Source organism: Phyllostomus hastatus, unplaced genomic scaffold, assembly GCF_019186645.2.
Source record: "Phyllostomus hastatus isolate PE091 unplaced genomic scaffold, TTU_PhHast_1.1 phas_scaffold_21, whole genome shotgun sequence".
Taxonomy (NCBI): domain Eukaryota; kingdom Metazoa; phylum Chordata; class Mammalia; order Chiroptera; family Phyllostomidae; genus Phyllostomus; species Phyllostomus hastatus.
Window position 1 is genome coordinate 46914186 of NW_025334017.1, and position 22650 is coordinate 46936835.

Consider the following 22650-nt stretch of genomic DNA (forward strand, 5'->3'; position numbering starts at 1 on the left):
GAAACCGAGTCCCCAGAACGAAGGAACGGATCTGAGACCCCAGTGCTGGCGGGGGAGAGGGCCGAGACCCCAGCCCACGTTTTCTCTGGCGCCGAAGCCCCTGTTCCCGCTCACACACCTGCCCCTGTGCCCGGGCCGGCCAGCGGGGCGGGGGGCAGGTGTGGAGATCGGGGCTGGTGGCAGGAGGCCCTCACCACGGCCTCCCCCTGGGCCAGCCGCCAACTGCTGGCGGCCTCCGGACCTCGGTTTCCCCAGGTAGCAGGGGCATGTGTTGTCAGGGACTGGCCAACGTTCGGACCCACAGCCACGTGCTGGGTGGGTACTCGAAATCGGTAAGCGTGGGCGGTTCCGAGAGAGGCTCCCGGCCTGCAGTTTGGACTCTGAGGCCCAGGGATCCGGCTGGCTGCTGACCGACTCTGTGACATGTGTGTTGACAACTGAGTGGCGTGGGTGGGAGGGCGGGCCCTGACGCCCGAGGCGCCGGAAGGAGAGAGGGTTCGAAGCGGAGGGACTTACGGCACTGGGCGATCCGGGGGGGCCCGCGGGGCCAGCGTCACCCTGGGTGAGGGAACAAAAAGCACGTCACAGGCGGTCCCACCGACTCTGCCTGCCCTGGGGGGGGGGCGCCCCCGTATCCCTGGGCGGCAGAATCACCCACTCTGCGGCTGCCTGGGCAGGCGGGCAGGCGGACACACGCCCGTTATAAAGCACGCGGACGTGTAAAAGCCTCGTGCTGGAGAAGTGTCCACGCTGACGCCACCCGCTGCTGATCGCTTGTGTCACCCTCGCCCCCACCCAGCACGGCAGCTGCACCCTGGCTCCCTAGAGACCCCCTGGGCCCGGCCCTGTCCCCCCTGAAGGGGGCGGGCTGTTCTCGGGGGCCTGCGGGGACAACGATGACATTCCCGTAAATAATGCAGGCCCGCCCCTCCCGAGCTGGAAGCCCAGCTCTGCCAGTCTCCGCATTATTTCACCTCCGCGGGCTTGTCTTCCGCTCCGCCGCAGGCTGCACACAGCGCACACGGCTTGCAGCGCCGGCAGCGGGGCTGAGACCTCCGTGCCCAGAGAGGGCCCAGGGGAGAGGACCCTGCCAGCACGCCGGCCCCGAGGAGAGGCGGCCGCTGGGCCCCTGCGCAAACACGGCCCCCAGACCTGTCATCATTCCACCTGTGTGACGAAGGGGTCGGGACGCAGGTGTCCCCGCCCGGGTGTAGGCCTATGGCGGGCCCTTGCACGCGGGGATGAGTGAGCGAGCGAGCGAACCGAGTGGGCGAGGCACAAGGCCGCCCCAGTGCACAGTTCCCAGCAGTGGAGGGGCCAGTCCCCTGTTTCCTGCCGCCATTCCTGCCGCCACCGCCGCGTGGTCTGTGCTTCCCGGCGCTGGCTCCCACGGCCACACGCACCGGCTCAGCTGCTCCCTACCAGAGGCCTGTGGCTCAGGGGCCTCCGTGCAGCCCGGCCCGCAGCTGAGGAACCCCAGGCAGCGACACCGAGCCGCCTGCCCGGGGTCGCACAGCCAGCCAGCGGCCGAGCCTGGCCTGGCTCTCCGGACCCGAGCCCTGGCGCCCACCCGGGCACTGCCCCGCGCACGAGCTTCCAGAAGCTGCAGGAGAAAAGAGCACCCCCACGGTGCTGTCTGCACCTCGGCTGGGGTTCGCCCACCTCTCTCCTCACACCGCGGAGCACGTGCTATGGGCCCAGCTCGTCTAAGCCAGCTGACCCTGCGTTAAAAATCGCGAACGGTCCCAGCTGAGCGCTTCCCGCCAAACCTGGGGCAGGCACAGACCACGGGAGGGCCGGAGGAGGAGGGGCGCGTCTCCGGCCCAGAGGCCCTACGGCTGCCTTTTGGGGCAGGGCAGCCTTCTCCCCAGCGCAGAGGGGTCCGGGCAGGACCAGGGGTGGGGTGGGGGCGACCCTGGTGGCTCTGACTTGGAGAAGGAGGCCTGGCCGTGGAAGGGCCTGGGGGTCCGGAGTTCGTGTGACTGTCTGGGGTTCAGTCCCGGGTCCCCCAGGACCCCCTCCAGGGAGCAGGATCCGACCAGTTCCCCAGGATGCAGGGGGACCTCCCCCCGCACCTGGGCTGCTCCCCGCACACCTGGGCGGCAGGGACGACGCCGACGGCACGGTGCGGTCACAAGGGGGGCAAGGCTGCTTTGGCACCTTAGTTTGTGTACTTGAACCAGAACTGGCCATGACTGCGCATTTCCCTGGGCGGGAAGAGAAGCGGGCCAGGCCCTTCGGAAGCTCGAATGCCATTCTGCTCCGACCTGGGCAATGCCGCCAGAGCCATAAAGGGGGTTCATGGGCTCCCTGAGTCCTTCGAGACCTGGAAATGAGTTTCTCAACTGAAAAGTGCGTTTCTGGGAGGTCCATGAGAGCGGGGGGCCTGCGTGGCGTCCACGCAAACCCTTTCCTTTCCGCACTCGCTATATGGACCGCGGGCCCCTCAGCCCTAGAGCAAGAAGGGGGGCGGGGGGAGGCCCTCCTGGAGTGGAGGAAGACCAGGGCAAAGGAGAGCGGGCAGCTGGAGGGGAGGGGCACACTCTGGGGAAGATGGAGGGGACCTGTGTGGGCGCCGTGCCAGAGGGGCAGACGCAGGGCACCTCGGGGGGCGTTACTGCCCTGGCTGCCAGCCATGGCCCGGGGCAGCCAGCGAGCACGCCCAGAGCCCCACGGCGGGTGGAGCCAGGGTCAGGACCCAGGCCGGCACTCTGCGTCCGAGTACGGGCCCCAGCCCACTCCACCACCGCACGGGAGCGGGGCATGGCCGTTACGGTCACGATGGCAGGATGATGGCTCCTCCTACCTTTTCTCCGCGGTCACCTTTCTGTCCTGGGAGGCCCAGTTCACCTTTCTCTCCCTGCGGCAAAGGTAGAGGGAGAGAGCATTAGAACTCAGCCGTGGGAGACACTACCTGACCCGGGTAGGACCGCGGGACCCTGAGGAGACCCTTCTTTCTCTGCAACCTGCCCTCTCCCTTCTGCATGCAGCCAGTGACCCCGTCAGGAAGTGTGAAGCACCTCACTCTCAATGGGCAGCAGACAGGCCACGCCCCGCCCCCAACCCCGTCCCATCAATGTCGCCTAAAGAGGCGGCACCCTTTCCGGAGTGGTCTCTCGGTCACCGTCCTCTGACCCAGTTCACGGGACAGAGGGCCCTGCTCCTTTCCTTCCCCCCACACACACTGGGGAGAACCCCCCGATCCCTGCCCGCCACTGCCCGTCCCCCAGGGGACCGAGACTCCCCCCCAAGGGGCTGCTTTCTAGGGGCAGTGGGCATAGGCCTGGGGGGACAGAGGCTGCCGACCCTTACCTGTTGTCCTTTCTCTCCCCGCAGGCCAGGGAATCCTGGGTTGCCTGGGAGTCCCGCCGCGCCCTGTGGGGACAACACACCCTGTCCTCAGGCTCCCGGTGGGAGGGGGGGACAGCTGCACACCAGCCCCCAGAGGCCTCTGCCTTGGGGGGTGACACAGCAGCGCACGGAGAAAGGGGGTTCTGGAGAACTCGTTCGAAGGCATGTCCAAGCGCCGTCCCCTCTCCTTCCAGGAACCCTGGCCGCTGGCCTCTCTCGGCATCTAACTGCTGGTCCTTCAGACCGCAGACACAGTGCCACTGCCTCGCCACCGTCCCGACAGTCCCCAGGCCTCAGGGAGGGGTCTCCCCACCCCTGCCCCCTCCCCCACCTCCCCTGCCCGCCACTGCTCCCTGCGCCCGGTCAGCCTCTCTCTGGGTCCATGCACGTGGCCCCAGGGCCAACCATGGCGGACGCGTCGGACACGCTGGTAATTGTTCAGTGAGTGAGCAAGTGCGTGAGGTGAAGGCAGCGAGGCCCCGGAAGACGGAGGATACCGGCCTCGTGTGTGTTAATGAACAGACTGACGGCTCAGGGGAAGAGTGGAGGGGAGGGAGGAAGGAAGGGAGGGAGGGAAGGAGGGAGGGGGGGAGGGACGGAGGGAGGGAGGGAGGGAGGGACACAGACCTTCTCTCCGGGCCGGCCAGCCAGGCCCCGCTCTCCAACCTCACCCTGCAGGAAGAGGAACAGACGCCTGTTACGTCCCCATCACACTCGCAGAGCTGACTGGCGCCCCCTGCTGGCCCCGCACCCACAGCGCCCCGGCCACAACCCCACACTCTCAAACACGCCGCACTCAGACAGCCTGAGTCACGGGCCGCGGAGACCAAGCGTCTCGCATTCCTGGAGGGGCTTCCACGTGCCCTGGTGTGGTTTCTGCTGCCCCCCCCCCAGAGGAAAGGACGTCTGGACGTTCCCTCAGAGTCTGAGCAGGTGGGACTCACTCACTCCGAGCCTAAATGTTAACAACTCAAAACGGTGACAGGCGGAACCCTGCAACCTTGTCCACGCCAACTCCGTGACTATCACACGTCTGGGACACCCAGGTCCCACGCCGGCCGCAGTTATGGGGAAGCTGCTTGTGGGCCGGTCCACGCTGGCCACCACCGTCCCCAGACACGGGCAGCCCAGGGGCAGGTGGGTAAGGGCTTCACGCCCCTCCCCCCAGTGTGGCGGTGTGTCACAACACAGGCCAGCGGGGGGCGGTGTTCTGCTCACACCCAAACGGACCTAAGAGGTGAGCCCCCCGCCCCTCCCCCAAGAGCAGGTGTGCGCTCTGGTTCTGGAAGGCTGGTGGAGTCCCGTCCTCGGCCAGCAGGCTCCTGGGGTCAGGGGTCAGAGTGTGCTGCGGTCAGGCAGGAGTGTGGGACGCAGGGCCCGAGGGGCTCCTGTCTGGACCCAGAGCGTCCGGCTGCTGGGCCTCCCAGGTCCCTAGAAATCGCTGGTGCAAAGAGGTGAGTGTGGGGGGGAGGGGGACTGTCGTTTCTAACCGGCCACATGTCTTGAGAATCACTAACTCCTCCGCGGACAATTCCTGTCTAACATCCATGCCATTTGGTGAAAGCTTTGGTGAAGGTTTCCGTAAGGAAATGTGATTCCTGGTGAGCGAATGCGTGCATGAAAGAGTGAGTGAGTGAATGAGTAAGTGAGTGAATGAGTGAGTGAATGAGTGAGTGAGCGAATGGGTGAATGAGTGAATGCATGAATGCATGCGTGACCGAGTGAGTGGGTGAATGAATGAGTGAGTGAGTGAATGAGTGAGTGAGTGAGTGAGTGAATGAGTGAGTGAGTGAGTGAATGAGTGAGTGAGTGAATGAGTGAGTGAATGAGTGAGTGAGTGAGTGAATGAGTGAGTGAGCGAATGAGTGAGCGAATGAGTGAGTGAGTGAATGAGTGAGTGAGTGAGTGAGAGTGAATGAGTGAATGAATGAGCAAGTGAATGAATGAGCAAGTGAATGAATGAGCAAGTGAATGAACGAGCAAGTGAATGAATTAGCAAGTGAACGAGTAGGTGAATGAGTGAGGGAGGGAATATATGAATGAGTAAATGCATGCATGAAAGAGTGAATGAATGGGTGAGGGAATGGGTGAGGGAATGGGTGAGGGAATGGGTGAGGGAGGGAATATATGAATGAGTAAATGCATGCATGAAAGAGTGAATGGATGGATGAATGGGTGAATGAATGGGTGAATGAATGAGTGAGGGAATGAGTGAGGGAATGAGTGAGGGAATGAGTGAGGGAATGAGTGAGGGAATGAGTGAGGGAATGCATGAATGCATGAGTGACCGAGTGGGTGGGTGAATGAATGAGTGGGTGAATGAATGAGTGGGTGAATGAATGAGTGGGTGAATGAGTGAGTGAGTGAGTGAGTGAGTGAATGAGTGAATGAGTGAGTGAATGAGTGAGTGAATGCATGCATGACCGAGTGAGTGGGTGAATGAGTGAATGCATGAATGAATAAATGAGTGCATGAATGAATAAATGAGTGAGTGAGTGAATGCGGGAATGTATGAATGCGTGAATGCATGAAAAAGCTAGTGAATGAATGAGCAAGTGAATGAATGAGCAAGTGAATGAGTAGGTGATTGAGTGAGGGAGGGAATACATGAATGAGTGAATGCATGCATGAATGAGTGAATGAATGGGTGAGTGAGTGAATGAATGGGTGAGTGAGTGAATGAATGGGTGAGTGAGTGAATGAATGGGTGAGTGAGTGAATGAATGGGTGAGTGAGTGAATGAATGGGTGAGTGAGTGAATGAATGGGTGAGTGAGTGAATGAATGGGTGAGTGAGTGAATGAATGGGTGAGTGAGTGAATGAATGAGTAGGTGAGTGAGTGGGTGAATGAGTAGGTGAATGAGTAGGTGAATGAGTAGGTGAATGAGTGAGGGAGGGAATATATGAATGAGTGAATGCATGCATGAAAGGGTGAGTGAATGCATGCATGAAAGGGTGAGTGAATGCATGCATGAAAGGGTGAATGAATGAGTGGGTGAATGAGCGAGTGAATGAATGGGTGAGTGAACAAACAGGCGCGCGGCCATTGGTAGCGAGGACCAGCAGCCCCGTCACTCACCAGAGAGGAAGGCAAAGAAAAAAGGAAAAGGAAAAAGGAACCGGAGCATCCTTTCGGGGCCCTGCAGCTCTGGAGCAAGCACACACAGAAATTCTAGACGCGCCCAAGCCGCCCATCAGCCCTCCGTGCGTACGGGCACCGCGAGTCCGCACCTGCTGTGGCCGGACCTGGAAATACTTGCCGTGCAAACTGTTCCGTTAACTCTGCTCGGGTGGTGACGCCCTCGCAGTGGGAACTGCCTCACGCGTGCTCAGGGAGGTGTGGAGGGGCAGGGCGTGGTTGGAGAGCAACGGCCGGGACCAAGGGCACTGCCCCCCGAATCTGTGCTGTGAGCCCCCAGCCAGGGGCACGCTGGCCGCAGCCCTGGACGGCCTGGGGTTCTCGCCCTGAGCCCGAGAGCCCGGTGCCTCCCCCGCCCCGCTGACCAGCCCCGCCGAGTGCGCTCCTGAGCCTGCCCTCCACGACGGGGCTGCCGCCGTCTTCCCGGGAGACTGGTACCTTCCGTGGGCATTTTGTCAACATAAAGTAACGAGGTCCCCTCCGACGCTGGAGCATGTTGTAAAAGCATGGGAGCTGCAGAAATCCATAGCTTTGATTTTTCTAGAGAAACACTTCACACGGACAGCCCTAGCGATCGCACCAGAGTGGCGCGGGAGCTGGGACACCGGAATTCTCCGTGCGAATCTGCCGGCCGTGAGTGACGGTAGGAAAGGAACAGCCCATCGATCGGAAGACTGAAGAATCCCCAAGGGCACCTGTAATTCCCTCCCGATTCTTCTCCTGATCGACCGCCCGCCTCCACCCGCAGAGCCAGGCTCTGGGACCCCGGCGGGGACCCACTGCCGCTGAAGACCGCTCACTGCAGCGTCACCGTGAACCCCGAACACGGGGCCGGCCCAGGGCGTGTCCTGATTCACGGACCCGAGAAAGCCCCCGCTGTCGGGAGCGGGGGGCTCCGCACAGCCAACCACGTCAGGGTGGAAAGAACAGAAAACTTCCCGGAAACGACGCATTTCCACCCAGGACCCAGCACTGCCGGGGGCCGGGCGCCCCTGAGACCACGAGCTGCCGCCCCGCACAGCCTCCCGGGTACACGGGCACAGAACACGGGGAGTTACCCACGAGCCCATCTCAAGGACTCGGGGATCCTACTCAGTATTTTTTGAAAACACGCATGGTGATTTTAAAACACAAAGGGTCGCCGAGCTGGTCCGTGGCACTTGGAGGCCGCACTGTGCACCAAGGGGAGCCTGCAGGCTGAATCCTCAGCACCCCAACTGGGAGACGGGGTGCCTGGGGCGCTAGCCCCACCTCTGAGCCCACCTGGGCAGGTGTGAGGGGCGACCTGACCTGTGCTCTTCTGCCCCGTTTCACCTGGACTCCTACAGAAGCATGGCTTCCCGCAGCAGCCCTGGGCCAGCTCGGGGGTCTGAGCCCTGCGTCCCTGAGGGCCGGGTCCTCCCGAGGGGCGGGGAGTCCAAGCCCTACCTGTGCTCCCGCTGGGCTGGCATCCACTCTCCGTCCGGGGAACCCTCCCTGGGGACCCAGCAAGAGCCTGGCCCAGTCACCCCCATTACCTAGTTCACAGCACAGGAGAGTGGGGAGCACTGAGGGGGGGCGTGCCCCCCATGCCATCTCCTCCCCAGGACATGCTCCTTGAGACACACAGCTGCATGCACGCACACACCAGCCCCGATACACACGCCACACACCACACGCCGCACACCACACGCCGCACACCGCCCAGGGCCCCGCCTTCTTTCCCTTCTCGCTGTGTGCTGAGCCCAGGCAGAGCCTGAGACGCGGAGCTCTGCCCCTCCAGGTGAAAGGCGGCCCTGCCGCCCCTCAGGGAAGCCCACCAGGAAGCAGAGGGTCCCGGAAGGAGCCAAGACAGCCGCCCGAACCCAGCGCTTGGGTCCTCACACCCACAGGGGCACCCTCTCCAAAGGGCGTGCGTGGACGCCCCCGGCTCCCCTCCGGGCCACCGCCACACCCCCGCCCCCGGGCAGCCCGGAGTCCGAGCCACAGGTACAGCGGCCAGTCCCACCTCAGGCTCCCTACGGGGCTCAGCCCGCCTCCTGGTGGGGTGGGGCGGGGAGGAGGCAGCGGAGGGACAGCAGAGGCCAGGGGCAGGGGCAGGGGCCCAGAGGCAGAGAGGGGCCTTCCCTCCAGCTCCGGGGGTCCCCGTGCCCCTCTGTCCTGCAGGTGCCGCCTCCCCGTTGCTGCCATTCCTGGGTCACATATGTCACTGTCCCAGCTGGGACCTGTCTCCCTGTTTCCGGCCCGACCCCAGCTGACCCTGACGACCCCGCTCCCCAGCGGAGGTTCCCATCCGGCCCCACAGACACCACCGAGGGCCACGAAGGGGTGGGGGTGGGGGGCCGGGGCCACGTCCATACCCGCAGGCCGGGCTTTCCAGGCAGGCCGTCCTCCCCTCTGTCTCCCGGCTGTCCCTGCAAGGAAAGTACGGTCACGGTCACGGTCGCGGGGCCTCTGGGCGGGCACAGGCTGCTGCCTCTCGGGCTGGTGGGGAGAGAACCTGCATTCTGGGCGTTCCCGCCCATCATCCTACAGGACCACGGGGGACAGGGTGGGGGGCGGGAGCCAGCATTAACTGCTCTGACTGCTCCCCCCACCCCCGGGGTCCACGTTCCCGGCCCTGCCTTATCCCCTTGTCCTAAAATCCTAAAGTGTGAGGGGAAGAGTCCAGCAGGTGCACGCGCCTGCAGGATTAAGTTAAAGCCACACTTATTTTGTCACTAAAAACTGAGTTCCAGCCCTGGCTGGCATAGCTCAGTGGACTGAGCGTGGGCTGCGAACCAAAGCATCGCAGGTTCGATTCCCAGTCAGGGCACATGCCTGGGTTGCAGGCCACGGCCCCCAGCAACCGCACATTGATGTTTCTCTCTCTCTCTCTCCCTCCCTTCCCTCTCTAAAAATAAATAAATAAAATCTTTAATAAAAACTGAGTTTCTGCGTCTGCTGATGGAGGAGGATGGTGAACTTTCACCTAACATTCAAAACCTGCCTTTTCGGGACTGTGGACCTGCGTGCTGGGCTTACGTTTGCTATTCAAATAATTAAGTTCCTTTCTTTAAGATACGCGTTGTGTCTGCCCAAGTTTGAAAACCGTGAATGTGCCTCCCAGTTTTATGATTTTTAACCTCTGACTCCTCTCCTCATGATCCTCCTAGAAGGATTCCCGCCGGGGTATTTTTAAAATTGAAGTCTCTGATTATGTTAGTAAGGGTCTCTGGAAGCTTTTCCTCCCTGCAGATAACAGAGACACAGTTCTAACAACAGTCTTAAAGCCCACGGCTTCCAAACCCTGCCCCGGTCAGCTCCGGGGACCTAAGGAACAGCCCACCCCTGACCTCGTAAATCCAGACACTTCCGAGTCCCGACCCGGGGCTTTGCAACCCACTTATTTTAGAATTCCTCCACGATCAAGAATCTCTCTTCTTCTTGCTTGTTGGGGTCCCAAGCCCGCGCCACCCCGAGGACACCCACCTTGGGTCCTGGTGGTCCCGGGAGTCCGTTCAGCCCGTCCTTGCCGGGCGGCCCCTGAGCAGGAGGGGAAAAGCAGACGGAAGTGAGAGGCACGTAGGGAAGGCTCGTGCTGGGCAGTTTGCAGCCCGGAGCTGCGTGGGTGCTGGTTCCAGAACCACAGCCACCACCGGGGCTCTGCAGTCCTCCACCCGGGGGCCCAACCGCCATGTGCTGCCCTTTCTCTGGGGTCTGGCCCCTCCAGGGCCCCAGGGCTGCAGGCGTCCCCCAGCCCGACTCCCACCCATCCGCCCACCAGAAAAGCCCTTGTCAGGAAACCCTTCCCACACGGCCAGGCCTCCCCAGGCCTCCGTGAGGCCGGGGGTGGTCCACGTCAGGGCCTCAGGGGTCTGACCCCCGGCCACACCCGCCGTCTGCCCTGGACGCCGACGCCGGGGAGGAAAGGGCGCCAGAGTCCCAGCCCCAGAAGCAGGCCTCGGTCCCGGCGCGAGGCAACGGGATGCGGGGAGGGTGGGGCAGGGGTGCTCACCGCCTGCCCGGGGTGCCCGGGCTTTCCGGGGAAGCCGATCTCTCCAGGCAGCCCCTGGGAAGGGAAACACACACGGCGGTCAGTCCTACCACTCCAGGGGCCTGCCCCACCCACCTCCCGGCCAGGCCCAGGCCCTGGGCTGCAGTGAGGACACCCGGGGAGGGGGGCTGCACCCTGGGGGTGTCTGGTCCTCCCTGGTGCGGGCCGCTGTGGAAAGCAGAGCTGTCACAGTGCTGGAGTGGGCGAGCCCAGGGCTCTCATCTGGTCTCCTGGGGCCGCTGGTGGGACAGGTGGCACCGCCCACAACGACTGCTGGGTCCGCCCCCCCAGGGTTCTCCCCCCCCAACTCCCTGCAGCAGGAAGTTCCCAGCTGCACCTGAGGTCGGGGAGGGCACGCGGTGACCAACACCTACACTAGCCCTCTTGTCCTGCGCTGGTAGCAGACACCCCGGCAGACACACCTGGGGGAACGTGTCTCCTCCAATAAGGCCCAAGGGGCACTTCCCCTCCAAGAGGGTCAAGGGCCGGAGGGCAGGGGGCGGGGCAGTTGCAGGTGGGCCTCACGTGTGGGGGGTGGACACACACAAAGACGTTGCTCCTGCCACCCACAGCCCCCAAACCTCCACCTACGTGCCCAGGAAGACAAGAGCAGAGCCCATCTTACCGGGGGGCCTCCAGGTCCGGGGGGGCCGGGGACGCCGGGTGGTCCTGGGGGGCCCTGTGAAGAAACAGTGTGGAACGGGTTACAGACATGCGTGCAGCAGCCTCCTGGGGGCGCTGTCCTCACAGAGAGAAGGGGGAGGGGACGCAGTGACGGGGTGGAGCTTCAGCGTCATTTGTAATGACTTATTTTTTTAAGCAAAAAAGCAGAAGCAACAAGAAAAGATCTCAAGTCAAGTCTACCAAGTGTTACGGCGTCATCTTGGGGGGATGGGAATGGAACAGTTATGATACCTGTTCTGTGCTATATTTTAACTATGGCAGTGCCTAACATAGATGCACAGGTGTGAGCACGTGTGTGCGCACACTCAGCAGGTTGACCCAGCGATCAACAAAGATCCCCCAGCGTGGTGGCTCCCAAACGCGATCAGTGCAGAGTCGCCAGGGTGCAGGGCAGACAGGGACCCGAGATCCCAGGCCCCAGGCAGGTTCCAGGAGACGGAGCTCCGGCCTCAGCTGCTCAGGGTCCTCCCAGGAGTGCCCTCCTCCACCCTCACCTCCTGGCCCTGCGCCCCCACCTCTGCAGGGGCCCCCAGTCCCCCCCAGTCCTCCCCCCCGCTTGGGGCAGAACGACGCCTCACGCCCTCCTCCATGCTTGAGGCCGGTGAGGCGGCGCTCATCTGACCCCGGAGCCCTGGCAGGCGGAGGCCCCTCCGGCTCGCTCTGCCTCTCACTTCACACAGTGCCCACCCCGGGGCTCCGCACAGAGCGGGTGCTCTGTGGGTGTTTAGCCAGCCCAAGGAATTCAACTGGCGCGCTGAGGGAAGGGCTGTGCCTTCAGAGAGAATGCCATCCCCTTGCCACCAGAGGGCGGTAAATGCTTAAAAATGGCGAAGACTGCGGCTTCCGCAGACGGTTCCCTTTCTCTCTCTCTGGGGTGCCGAAAGGGACCAGAGCTTTCTGGTGGCTCTGGGGTTGTCTCTCTGCAGCCTACCCCATCCTGGGGGCCTTTGGGGGCAGCATGTACTTTTGTGTGAGCACACCTGCTCTGAGCTGCAGCCCCCGAGGAGCCAGCCGGAGCTGGGCAGTGGGTGGCCTGGGCAGGTGCGCATGCAGAGCCCCCCCCAGTGGACTGGGGGGCAGAGGGCACCAGAGAAGGCGCCCAGTCCCACCCCCACTGTCTCTCAGCCGTGTGGCACCCAATCGCTGCTCCGGCGCGGCCCTGCTCCCCTCTGCTGGCCAAGCAGCAGCCGGGCACGGAACACAGGACCCCCCACCCCTTCCGGAAGGATGTTCCAGGAGCTGACCTCTGGGGCTCTCGCAGCCCACCACAGAGCTGATGTGAAGTCCCTGCCCATCACACAGCCTGCCCCCCAGGCCATTCGGGCAGCTAGGTCCGCCCTCCTTACACCCCAGGGAGGCTGCCGCCCTGGGGTGCTCTGCTCACTCCACAGAGACCGGTCCAGGAGGCGGCCGCCCGGGCCACTCCATGTGCCGGCCTCAGTCCCCTTTCCCTTCCGTCCCCTGAGAACCCCTGCAGCTGCCACTGCCACCAGCGGGCTCTAGGGTTCCACAGCCCGTTAGGGGCACGCTCTCTGGTCATCATCTCCTGGAAACTAAACCTCCCTGGCGGGGGGGAGCATGATGGGACCGGTGCCCAGAGAGGGCAAGGGCCCCTCCGGAGGTCACACAGCCACCCTCGGACGCAGGTCCCCAGGGGTCGGGCGTCTGAGGAATCACCTGCAGAGCCCGGCGTAAGCACGGGTGCACGGGCCCCTGTCTGGCCTCTGAGACGTGGGTCGGGGACACGTCTGAGGGGCGGGGACCTAGGAAACACCCCCCAGGGAACTGCGGAGAGCCACTGGGCCCGGGAATCACCCAGCTAGACCGACTGCATGTGCCAGCCTCGCCGCTGGCCATTCTACGAGCACAGGGGCGCCAGGAGGGACCCCTGAAAGAAAGCACAGCCCCCGCCCCCACGTAGCGTCTGCTGGGCACTTGGCTCCTGTTAGTGCTCACTCGGAGGCAGAGCTGGAACTGAGGGACACAAGCTGGCAGGGGACACGCTGCCAGTCAGAGGCGATGGCCCTGGTCCCTCCCCCCCCCCGCCCCCCCCCACGTGAAGCATCTGCACTGCGCAGCCTGGGGACCTGGTCTCACCACCGCCGGTCACGGCCCGCCACGCCCCCAAACACGGCGCTCCCCGAGAAGACTGCCCGCACACAGAGGGGAACAGGCCCCCCGGGGCGAACACGGGCTGGAAGGAGGAGTCCGCCCCCTCCGCCGCCCCCAGCAGGCCCCGGCTCCCGGCTGCACTCTCGGTGGGGAGCTGGTGGCCGTCTGCCTGCTGGACGCCGCGAGCTCAGGAACAGGAGCGGACTCCCACACAGCGGTCAACCTAACGAGGGCAGTGGCCTTTCACAGAGGGGCAGCCGCTGGCCGCAGGTGCCGACAGCTGTGGGAGGGAAACCGCCCCCCGTCCCCTGCCCCCCGCCAGGGGCACAGGGCAGACGGGGCTGCCTGCAGAGCCCTTGGCGAGCAATGGGGAGCTTCTCGCAAATCCAGGGGCCAACGGAACCAGAACCGTGTGGGTGGGGGAGCAAACAGCCATCAAGATGCGACTGTAGCCAGAGGGTGGTCCCCTGGCACCCTCTGGGCCCTGCTCCCAGGGCCACCTGTCTGTGCCTTCCGATGGCCACCAACTGTGCCATGCCGGGCGGACCCCAGCCCCCGCCCAGCCCCGGCAGCCCTCAGACGGAGCAGAGCCTGGGGGGCCCCCGACACGTGGGCAAGCCCAGGCTGCTGCAGCTTCCGGGAGGTAGCTGGGAAAGCCAGACTGGGAGGCACACTCTTTGCTATTTTAAAAAATCCGTTTTGGGCAACTATTTGGAGCATTAAAACACAACAAAAACGGCAGCACCAACCAAACAGAACATATTGGTGGGCCGACGGAGGGGCTCAGGTCTGCGGACTAGAGCTTTCGATCCGTCGCCAAGGTGGACAAACTGCCAACAGGTGCGGGACACAGGCTGCCTGGAGGGGACCCGCGCAGGGGTCCCGACCACGGACAAAACGCCCCGTCTGCCAGATCAGCACTCGAATCACAGAAGATGCATTAGGAGGCTGTTTTAGACTAGGAGGGCAGGACTATCAGTGTCACTGTCAGAGCTAGCGAGGACGGCGTGAGGAGAGGAGTCCGGTTTAAGGAGGTCTGGGTCACATGCCCTGTCACCTCCCAGCGCCTCGGCCCCCCCAAAGGTGGGGGGGCCGCCCCCCACCACTGCAGTCGGGATCAGAGAAGGGCCTCCAGCTGACCCAGCACGTGGGCGGCTTTCCCCAGAGTTTGTGACTTCGCTCTCTTATTAACAAACAGTTAGATAGCCAATTAATCTATTTATTAATGAGAGTGGCAAATTCGCCAATAGACCTAAATGTTAACAACAAAATAATGACTGTCTTAATTATTACTAATGAAAACAGCGAAGCAATGAATGACTCTGCTTATTAATTAGTCAGCCGAATTGCTAATGAAACAATATTTGATCTTCCTAATGCGAGAGTGACCCAGCAGCTATTTAATGTGATTAGGAACCATAATGATGCATAAATGACCAATTAACCTAATTATCATCAATAAATGAACGGCACAGAGTGGTTCCTAATAGCCACCTGGTTCTAATTGGAACAGATTGACGAAGCCGGAGAATCTGGAGATGCGTGAAATGACCCCCACAGATTAGCACGGCAGCCACACTCCCTGTGCGGCCGGGAAACGGCTGCTTTTGGGGGGAAGCGGCTCATCACCACGCGAGTCCTCCCCTCATGCTGTGGCCCCCTGGGCGCGCCCCTGACGGCCCCCCGCAGCAGCTGCTCTGTGGAGCTCCGGGCCCACAAGCCCACCCAGCCCCCTAGGGCTGGCCCCTGGTCAGGCTGTGTTCCCGCCCATTCGAGGGGCTTCTGTCTGTCCACGGATGGCCCACTGACCACACGTGTGGGAGGGAGGGGCGCAGGGAGCTAGGCAAAGCTCGGGGCCAGAGGAGCTACACGGGGGCGGAGCCTGAAGGAGGGGTGAGAGTTAGGGGAAGGGGGAGGTCTCTGTGACTGGAGCCCCACCCCCTCATCTGACACACGGGGAAACTGAGGCCTGCCGGGGGCCAGCGTCCAGTGTGGCAGCTGTCAGGCTGATGGCAGAATAGGAGTCCCTTGGCCCTCCTATAGCGACTGCCCTGTGGCGTGCTCCGGCCCCTGGGCCAAGCCCCTCCCAACTCTGAAACCGTGGTCTCGCTGCACCCCCCACCCCCCACCAACCGGTGCTGTAAACTCCCCGTCACCGCGGGCCTGTCCAGCCCGCACACACGCTGCTGGCCGGCCCTGCCGGGTGCAGCCCCAACCCCCCCGCTCGGCCTGGCTTGCTGCTTGCTGAGGGTCCCTGGTCCCGGGTCCCAGTGCCCTGCCTGCGTCCCCACCCTATCCCTCTCCCACACCCCTGGTCCCTGCTCATCTGCCCCTACCACCCTTCCTCCCCCCAGGAGAGCCGACAGCAGGCCTTCTCCCCACGCAGGAGTGGACAGGTGGCGGGCGGGCCGCCAGGACAAGGGGAGGATGTGCGTGGCCTTCTGAGGAGGCCAACCTGGGGACGCCGCCCGCACTGCCATGGAGACACGCAGAGCAGCGCCCCTGCGGGAGGGGCTGGGGGACAGCGGTTACCTGTGGCCCCGGCGATCCCGACGCTCCGGGCGGGCCCGCCTCGCCCTTCTTGCCCTGCGAGCAGAGAAAGAAGGTAAAGTTAGCAGGCAGGCCGGCGGTGCCCACAGCCGCGTCGGGACGGGGACCAGCCTCAGCCTCGGGGTCGGGAGTCCAGCTCGGCTCCCCAGCCCCGCTCCCTAGGTGACTCTGGGCCCCAAGTTCAAGAGGAGCAGAGAGGGATGCTGGGAAAAGTCCTCCTCGTCCCGTGCTCAGCCACGCGGCTCCTCTTCGTGGAGGTGACTGATGCCGCCAGGTGCTGCATCGCTCAGGGACATCTCACGTGTAGGCGAGCTGGACTCACGCACCCACCTCACACGTGCGCACAACACACACATACACACATGCATACACTTCACGCATGTACACACCACACACGTGTGTGTCGTGTATACACACACCCACACCTGTCCCTTGCCATGCACACACATACCCCACATGCATACACACCCGCACACATGTGCACACCAGATACATGCCCGGCCCACACATCACGCACCACACACACACATACACAGTGTGCTCCTGAGCCACGGCGACCTGGGGACGGCCGAGAGCGGTTAGAGAGGGACCGGGTGAGGAAGGAAGGAATGGCGGGGCTCGGGCCGCCTGCGGACCCACTGGGAGACTGGCGGCCTGCCCTAGGAGCCCCTCGCTCCGCAGCCCCGAGCCGCGTGACGCGTCCGCCTGGACGGTGCAGGGGGGTCCGGGCCAGGAGGAGTTTCCCGAGTCGCCAGGAAACACTCAAACTGTGGCGTCACAGACACCTTCCGGCGGGGCCCAGCCCTGGAGCATCCGTCTCTGCCCCCCCCCCATGAGTCCACTGCACCACGCCGGCCTCAGGGACCTGACCGCAGGGGGCCGAGAGCGCCCGCCCCGCCCCGCCCCGCCCCGCCCCAGCGACAGAAGCCAGAGTGGACAGTGTCCTGTCCCACAGACCCCCCTCCACAGGCTTCCAGGGCGCTCCTCGGAGCGTCGCCGGCCACGTTCACTGTGACCAAACCCTTCTCCCTCAAGGTCAGTGGGGCGGGCTGGTGGAGCATCGGGATGCAGAGCCGGGGCCTCAAGGTCACCGTCGGGGGAAAGGCCGAGGGGAGTGAGCGACTGGGACGTGGGAGGGAGGAGGAGGGGTGCGAAGGTCAGGGCTGCGACGGAGCAGACCTGCTCGTTAAATGCCGCCTGGACTGGGGGCGTGTGGGTGTCCCTCTCTCTCGGGATCCAGTTACCTTCTGAGGGTCCTACGGGGTCTCGGTAGCACCCTGCCTCCCGGGCTGGTGTGGGATCTTACGTAAGGACATCACTAACTCCCCGGGAGACCTCCGAGGGCGAGGACATCTGGAGAATGCACGGGGGTGGGGGGGGGTAGCGGCCCCCACGCCAGGGAAGTCAGAAACCTTGTCAGGAAAAGGAGCGACCCGGGCAGGGAGGGGGGTGGGAGGGGAGGGGACAGGCCAGCAACGGCACCTGGAGAGGCAGATGCCCCAAGAGTCCGGTTTCCAACCGGAAGGCCAGAGTCCAGAGACAGAAAAGAGTCGGACATTTGCAACTGCAGCAGAGCCGTCCGGCGGCCTGTCCCCTAAGCAAGGCGCCGTTCTGCACGGCGTCCCCCAGAGAGACAGCAGGGCAGAACCTCTGGCCGGCCTGGCACCTGGGCCGCGCCTGCCTGCTGGGCTGCAGCCACAGCCGTGGGTGCGTGGGGGCCCCCGCTCCCACGCCCAGTCCTCCCCTCCGGACTTTCCTGGGCCAGCCTCCGCTAGCGGGGACCCTTCCGGAAGACGAGAGAAACCCGGTCCGAGTCCCATTCCCCCCTCTCCCAGAGCCAGGGCTCTCCTGTCCAGAAGACATGCCCTCTGCACCGTTCTAGCTGGGACTGCCGGGCGCAGCGACTCCGGCAGCCCTTCGTGGCCGGCCCTCGCTCTCCTCCCCGAAGCCGCGGCTCCAGCGCGCTGCCTGGACCGGCCCCCAACTCTGGCCTCTGTCGGGAGCCCCTCCCCCCAGCACAGCTTGTCACAGTCGCACCCCAGCCCAGGGCCACCTCCTCGGGAAGCCCCAGCAGTCAGGGGAGTAGCAGCACAAGGGGACAGACACGCGCCTGAGACAGAAATTCCCCCGCGCTTCCGAGAGCTAGAGAGTCGGACCTGCCAGGGGCGGGGCGGAGGCTTGCAGCGGGCGGTCACCGGGGCTTGGCCGCTGACCGCTGACCGCCGACCGCCACCGAAGGGGCTCACCCGCTCTCCCCCCAGCCCTGTGCCCTGAAGGTCTCGACCAAGGAAGGAGCCCTACGTCTAAGGCAGGTGGGGAAGGGCGCCACGCAACTGGCTGAGAGTGAGTCTTCTCTCGCGGAAAATTATAATCACTGTGATTATCTGAAAGGAGAGCGGCGGAAGACATGACTCAGGATGTGAGGAAGTGATTTATAAAGCACAATGAAGTATCATGCACATGTAACAGGTAATTATGAGGAGGAGGAGGAGGATGGTGAAATGAAAACCGCAGGATCCCAGCTCCTGTGCGTGCCCACCGTGGGTGAGACCACGCGTCCGACAGACCTGCTTTCACAGCGGCTGCCTGCCAGCAGCGCGGCGGGGGCTGCAGAGATGACGAAGTTCACCGAGTGCTGAGCCCAGGGCCCGACGGTGAGGCATGCACGGCAGTAACGGGGGGAGGGGTGGTAGTGGGCACGATGGTGATGGTGACGGTGGTGATGGTGGTGAAGAAGGCAGCGCTAGCAGTGCGTGTGGCCGTGTCGTGTAACCTCTGCATCGGGTGTATGACAAGCCGTGGGGATTTGTGAAGGGCTGGCCAGGGCAAGCCCCGCGGCGGTCAAGCCCGTTTCACTGACAATCAGCCTGCCTGTTGTCTTTCGTGCTCCCCAACACCGTGTCTGGGTAAGTGCTCGCCTTTGACCGTGAGGGCAGGCCATTCGAGCCGTTCTGAGCGTCAGGAGGCCGATAAGCCCCACGCGGCCCACCTGCCGCGGAGCAGGGGGCCCACCCATCCAGAACGGCGCCCCCCCCCCCAGCCAGGGCGCAAGAACACGGCCGCGTGAGGCCCCAGCACCGGGAGAAGGGCGGTCTCCCGCTCAGCCCCGGGTCTCCGCGCCTCCAAATGTCGAACGTGATCATGTTCCGCCGGTGAGCGCCAGACCCAGGGACTGTCCTCACACGAACCCTGGCCGCACGCCACGGAACGTGTCAAACGGTGGCCTGCGAGCCAAACGACACCGTTACCATCTGGCAGCGCAGGAAACGGCAGGAAGGAAGGCTTGGAACGTTATCGAGGGAAGCCAGTCCAGCCCAGGCTGCCACTGACGGGAGACCGCCCGTGCCCCCTCCCCGAGGGCACTAGAGGGCAGAGCCGAGGCGCCCGGGCACTGTCGGCAGCAGGGGGCCCTCGGCGCCGGGGGGCGGTGGCCCGAGATGAAAGCTGAGGGTCTTCAGTCCGACCCATAGAACAGACTCCGCCGCCCACCAGGGGGTCCTCAAGCTCTCCATGGCATCTGCTGCACCACAGCTCATGTCCAGGTCAGGACTCTGGGGTCACGTGGACACACACACACACACACACACACACACACACCCCTTGCAGAAGAGACAGTACAGGTTCGGAGCCAGGCGGGCCTGGGTGTGAACGCTTGCCCACCATTTACAATCCGTGGGACAAGGGTCATTCGATTCCCACCTCTAGGTCTTGGTTTTCTCGTTTGTGGAAGGGGCCTAAAACTGCCACCCCCCACCCCCTAAGATCCTGGGGAGAATGAGGCGAGAAACGTGAGCGGCAACAGTGTCCCGGCCCAGAGCCTGCTGACCATCCACAACCTCCTTCTGGCCTCCTGTGAGCTCGGCACCTCCGCAGGGAGACTCTGCGTCTCAAGGTATGTTCTCACGGCGGCCGACCCAGGCAGGCACAGGAGGAGGCACTTGGGGGCCGCCCTATTTTTAGAAAGAAGGGGAGCACCCTGTCTGATGGGGACAGCAGTAGTTCCCCCCGCCTCGGAGAGAGAAGAAAAGCCAGGCATGGGGAGAAAACGGCCAAAGGAACCACGGGGCGTGTCGCCAGCTCGTGGGGAGAGCCATGACAGGGGCCTGGGTGGCCCTGAGCAGGCTCGTCCGTTGGTCCTTCTGGACGTCCCACGGCTGCTGTCAAGCCCAGGAACCCCTTCCATCGTGACGGTCCCGCCGCTTAGATAGCCCACATTCTACATGCAGTTTAAACGCCTGACAACACGGGATTCTCCCAAACAAAAATATCTTTTTTCTTTTTCATCTAAGAACAGGACAGAGGACAGCCAGGCTGACGGAAGTGGGACGCGGCACCACCGAGCAAGGTCAAGGTGGAACAAAGGCGAAGGTGCAGAAAGGACCGAGTGCTCTCCTCTAAAACTGGACACTGCGTGTCAGAGGCCAGAACCCAGGGGGCCGGACACCCAGCTCTGGGCCCTGAACTTCGCCCCCACCCGGCTGTGTCGGCCGCCCGGGGAGCGGCCTCATGCACGACTTGCACACACTTGCACGCTAACTGTGCCAGATGCACGTTAATGGTGATACGGTCGTGCATAGTTACATTCATATGCTTTATGTTCGTATACTGCAGGCATGCATAAAACATATGTGTGCGGGGAGTGTGAGGCCCCCTTCCACGCTCTCACAGACCCACGGTCGAGGGGAGAAACCAAAAATGCACCGAACCCCTTCCCGCACAGGAAGACGGCCAGGGAAGCCCTCTGCAGGGACCTGGAACGCTCCTCTACCAGGACGCCTGCTCAGGCGCGGATGACGGGGACGTCTGGGGATGTCGGGGAGAAGAACCGGCCTCCTGGAAGCGGGGGAGTGCTCAGGCGCCCCGTGGCCCTGAGCCAGGCTGGGCCCCCTTTGGAACATGCGGGCTCAGAGGCCCCCGTTGTCACCGTCGCCTCAGCCGCGCCTACTGCCTGGCTCGGGGGGGCCAAGGCGTCATGGGCAAGGAGGCAGGGCCCTGGACAGGCCAGCTCCAGGTAAGACGGGTCCTTCCCCCAGACGAGACCCACTTGGGGAAAGATGCCGACGACCCAGCCCCTCCAGTCGTCCCCGCATCGGGGTCCCGCCCGCCATCCAACACCCCACCAGGAAAAGTCACGCGGTGGCGGTTCCATGCCAGACGGGGCTTGGTCCCCCTGCACACCAGCTGCGCGTGAACAGAACTGCCGCTGAGCATGCTGGGAGAATGGGGGCCATGATGGCCGCCCCATCTCGCTGCCCGCCCAGGGCCGAGCCCCACCAGGTGGGGACCTTTCCCCCGTAACAAAGTCAGCGGGCTCACGCCAATGCGGGGACCCCCAGGGTCACACAGCCGCCGAGAAGGGGACAGCTGCATCTCCCTGCAAAGTCCGGGATGACCCCACCTCACAGAAGAGAGGGCAACCTGGCCTTGACCCGTCTGCCCGGCAGGGAAGGGGAGGCAGCCTCTGCCAGAGGTCACGACCCCCGTTCCCACCCACCGGCCAGCGGTCACCTGATCTCCTCTGGACGTAAACCTCGGGGGCAGTGCGCCCGCTCCCCCAGGGCTGCGCACGTCCCCCTGCACGGCGGTGCCCGGGCTGTGTGACCTGGGAGAAGGCGCTGCACGGAGGGGCTGGGGGCCAGCAAAGGCGGACGTGTGCCCCCTCACCCCCCCCCCCGCCCCCGGCGCCAGGCTCCCTGCCCAGGGCTGGGACGCAGAGTCCAGGGTCAGTCCCCGTCCCCTGCAGGAGAGCGCTGCCAAGGAGGGCAGCTCCACACCCCTCTGTCACCTGACCCCTCCACCACAACACCCCTCAGAGCACGGGGCCCCGCATCCGGCGCTGAGCTCCCCACTGGACACGTGAGATGCGCCCAGTCCGGGGACACAGGACGGGGGACCAGGGGGGGCTCGGTGGAGTGCGGCCAGGCCGTGTGAGCCTCGGTGACCGCGTGGGCGGTGAGGGCCGTTACTGGCCCTCGGGCAGCTCTCCGCCCCCCAGCACCCGGGGTCCTCCTGCTCCCTCCTCACGACGCAGCCGTCACCTCTCCCAGCAGGCCTGGCCGCTCCCAGGCTGGGTCGGTCGGGCCAGGTCCTCTCGGCACCAGACCCCCTCCTGCGGGGGCTCCGCTCACACACGCAGGCAGACGGCAAGCCCCCTCCCCTCTCCCCGGGGCCCGGCGCAGGGCTGAGCACACGGGAGGCCCGAAGCCCTGTCCCACGGACTCCGTCTACCCTTCCGCCGGCCCCTCTCCACTCACGCGAGGGCTTCCCTCCCCCGGTCTGAGCTGCTGAACGGGGCCAGAATGGGTGAGCCGGACCCAAGAGGGAAGTCGGGTTACTTACCCGGAGCCCTTGCGAACCGGGAGGTCCATCCTTGCCTTCGGGACCCGTCAGACCCTTCCGGAGGGGAGAGAGAACAGAAGGAGACACCGGTGAGTCCAGGGTTCGAGGCCGCAGCAGCTCGGCCCTCGGCTCCCCCTGGGCAGGGAGATGCCGGCGGGAGCCCAGGCATCTGGTCTCTGAGCCCCTCTGCCCTTCGCCGGGCTCAGCGGGAGCTGGCTGGCGGGGTTCTCCGACTCTCGGGCACCGGTGCTGTGCCATGTGCCACACGGGAGAGTCGGCCCGAATAAGGGAAACTGTCCGAGAAAGGTCCCTTCCAGGGAGCAAGACCACCGATCGGGGCAGGAAGAGGGCACACCTAACGCCAGTCCTGTCCCCGGTCCCCACGCTGTGCATGTGCTCCGTGACCTCGGACAGGCCCCCCGGCCTCCCCGAGCCTCGGAGAGCCCCTCTCTGAAGTGGG

At 64.1% G+C, this 22650-nt stretch overlaps 1 protein-coding gene across 1 annotated transcript in view; it reads right to left on the reverse strand.

Annotated features, from left to right (window-relative positions):
- COL22A1 (collagen type XXII alpha 1 chain) overlaps positions 1-22650 on the reverse strand; it is a 167873-nt gene that overhangs the window by 63630 nt on the left and 81593 nt on the right. Inside the window, exons 22-31 of the mRNA XM_045861103.1 lie at positions 22191-22244; positions 15834-15887; positions 11131-11184; positions 10467-10520; positions 9941-9994; positions 8830-8883; positions 3979-4023; positions 3313-3375; positions 2807-2860; positions 517-558 (exon numbers count right to left, since the gene is read on the reverse strand). Of these exons, the coding sequence (XP_045717059.1) occupies positions 517-558; positions 2807-2860; positions 3313-3375; positions 3979-4023; positions 8830-8883; positions 9941-9994; positions 10467-10520; positions 11131-11184; positions 15834-15887; positions 22191-22244 (528 nt within the window). The remainder of the gene's footprint in view (positions 1-516; positions 559-2806; positions 2861-3312; positions 3376-3978; positions 4024-8829; positions 8884-9940; positions 9995-10466; positions 10521-11130; positions 11185-15833; positions 15888-22190; positions 22245-22650) is intronic.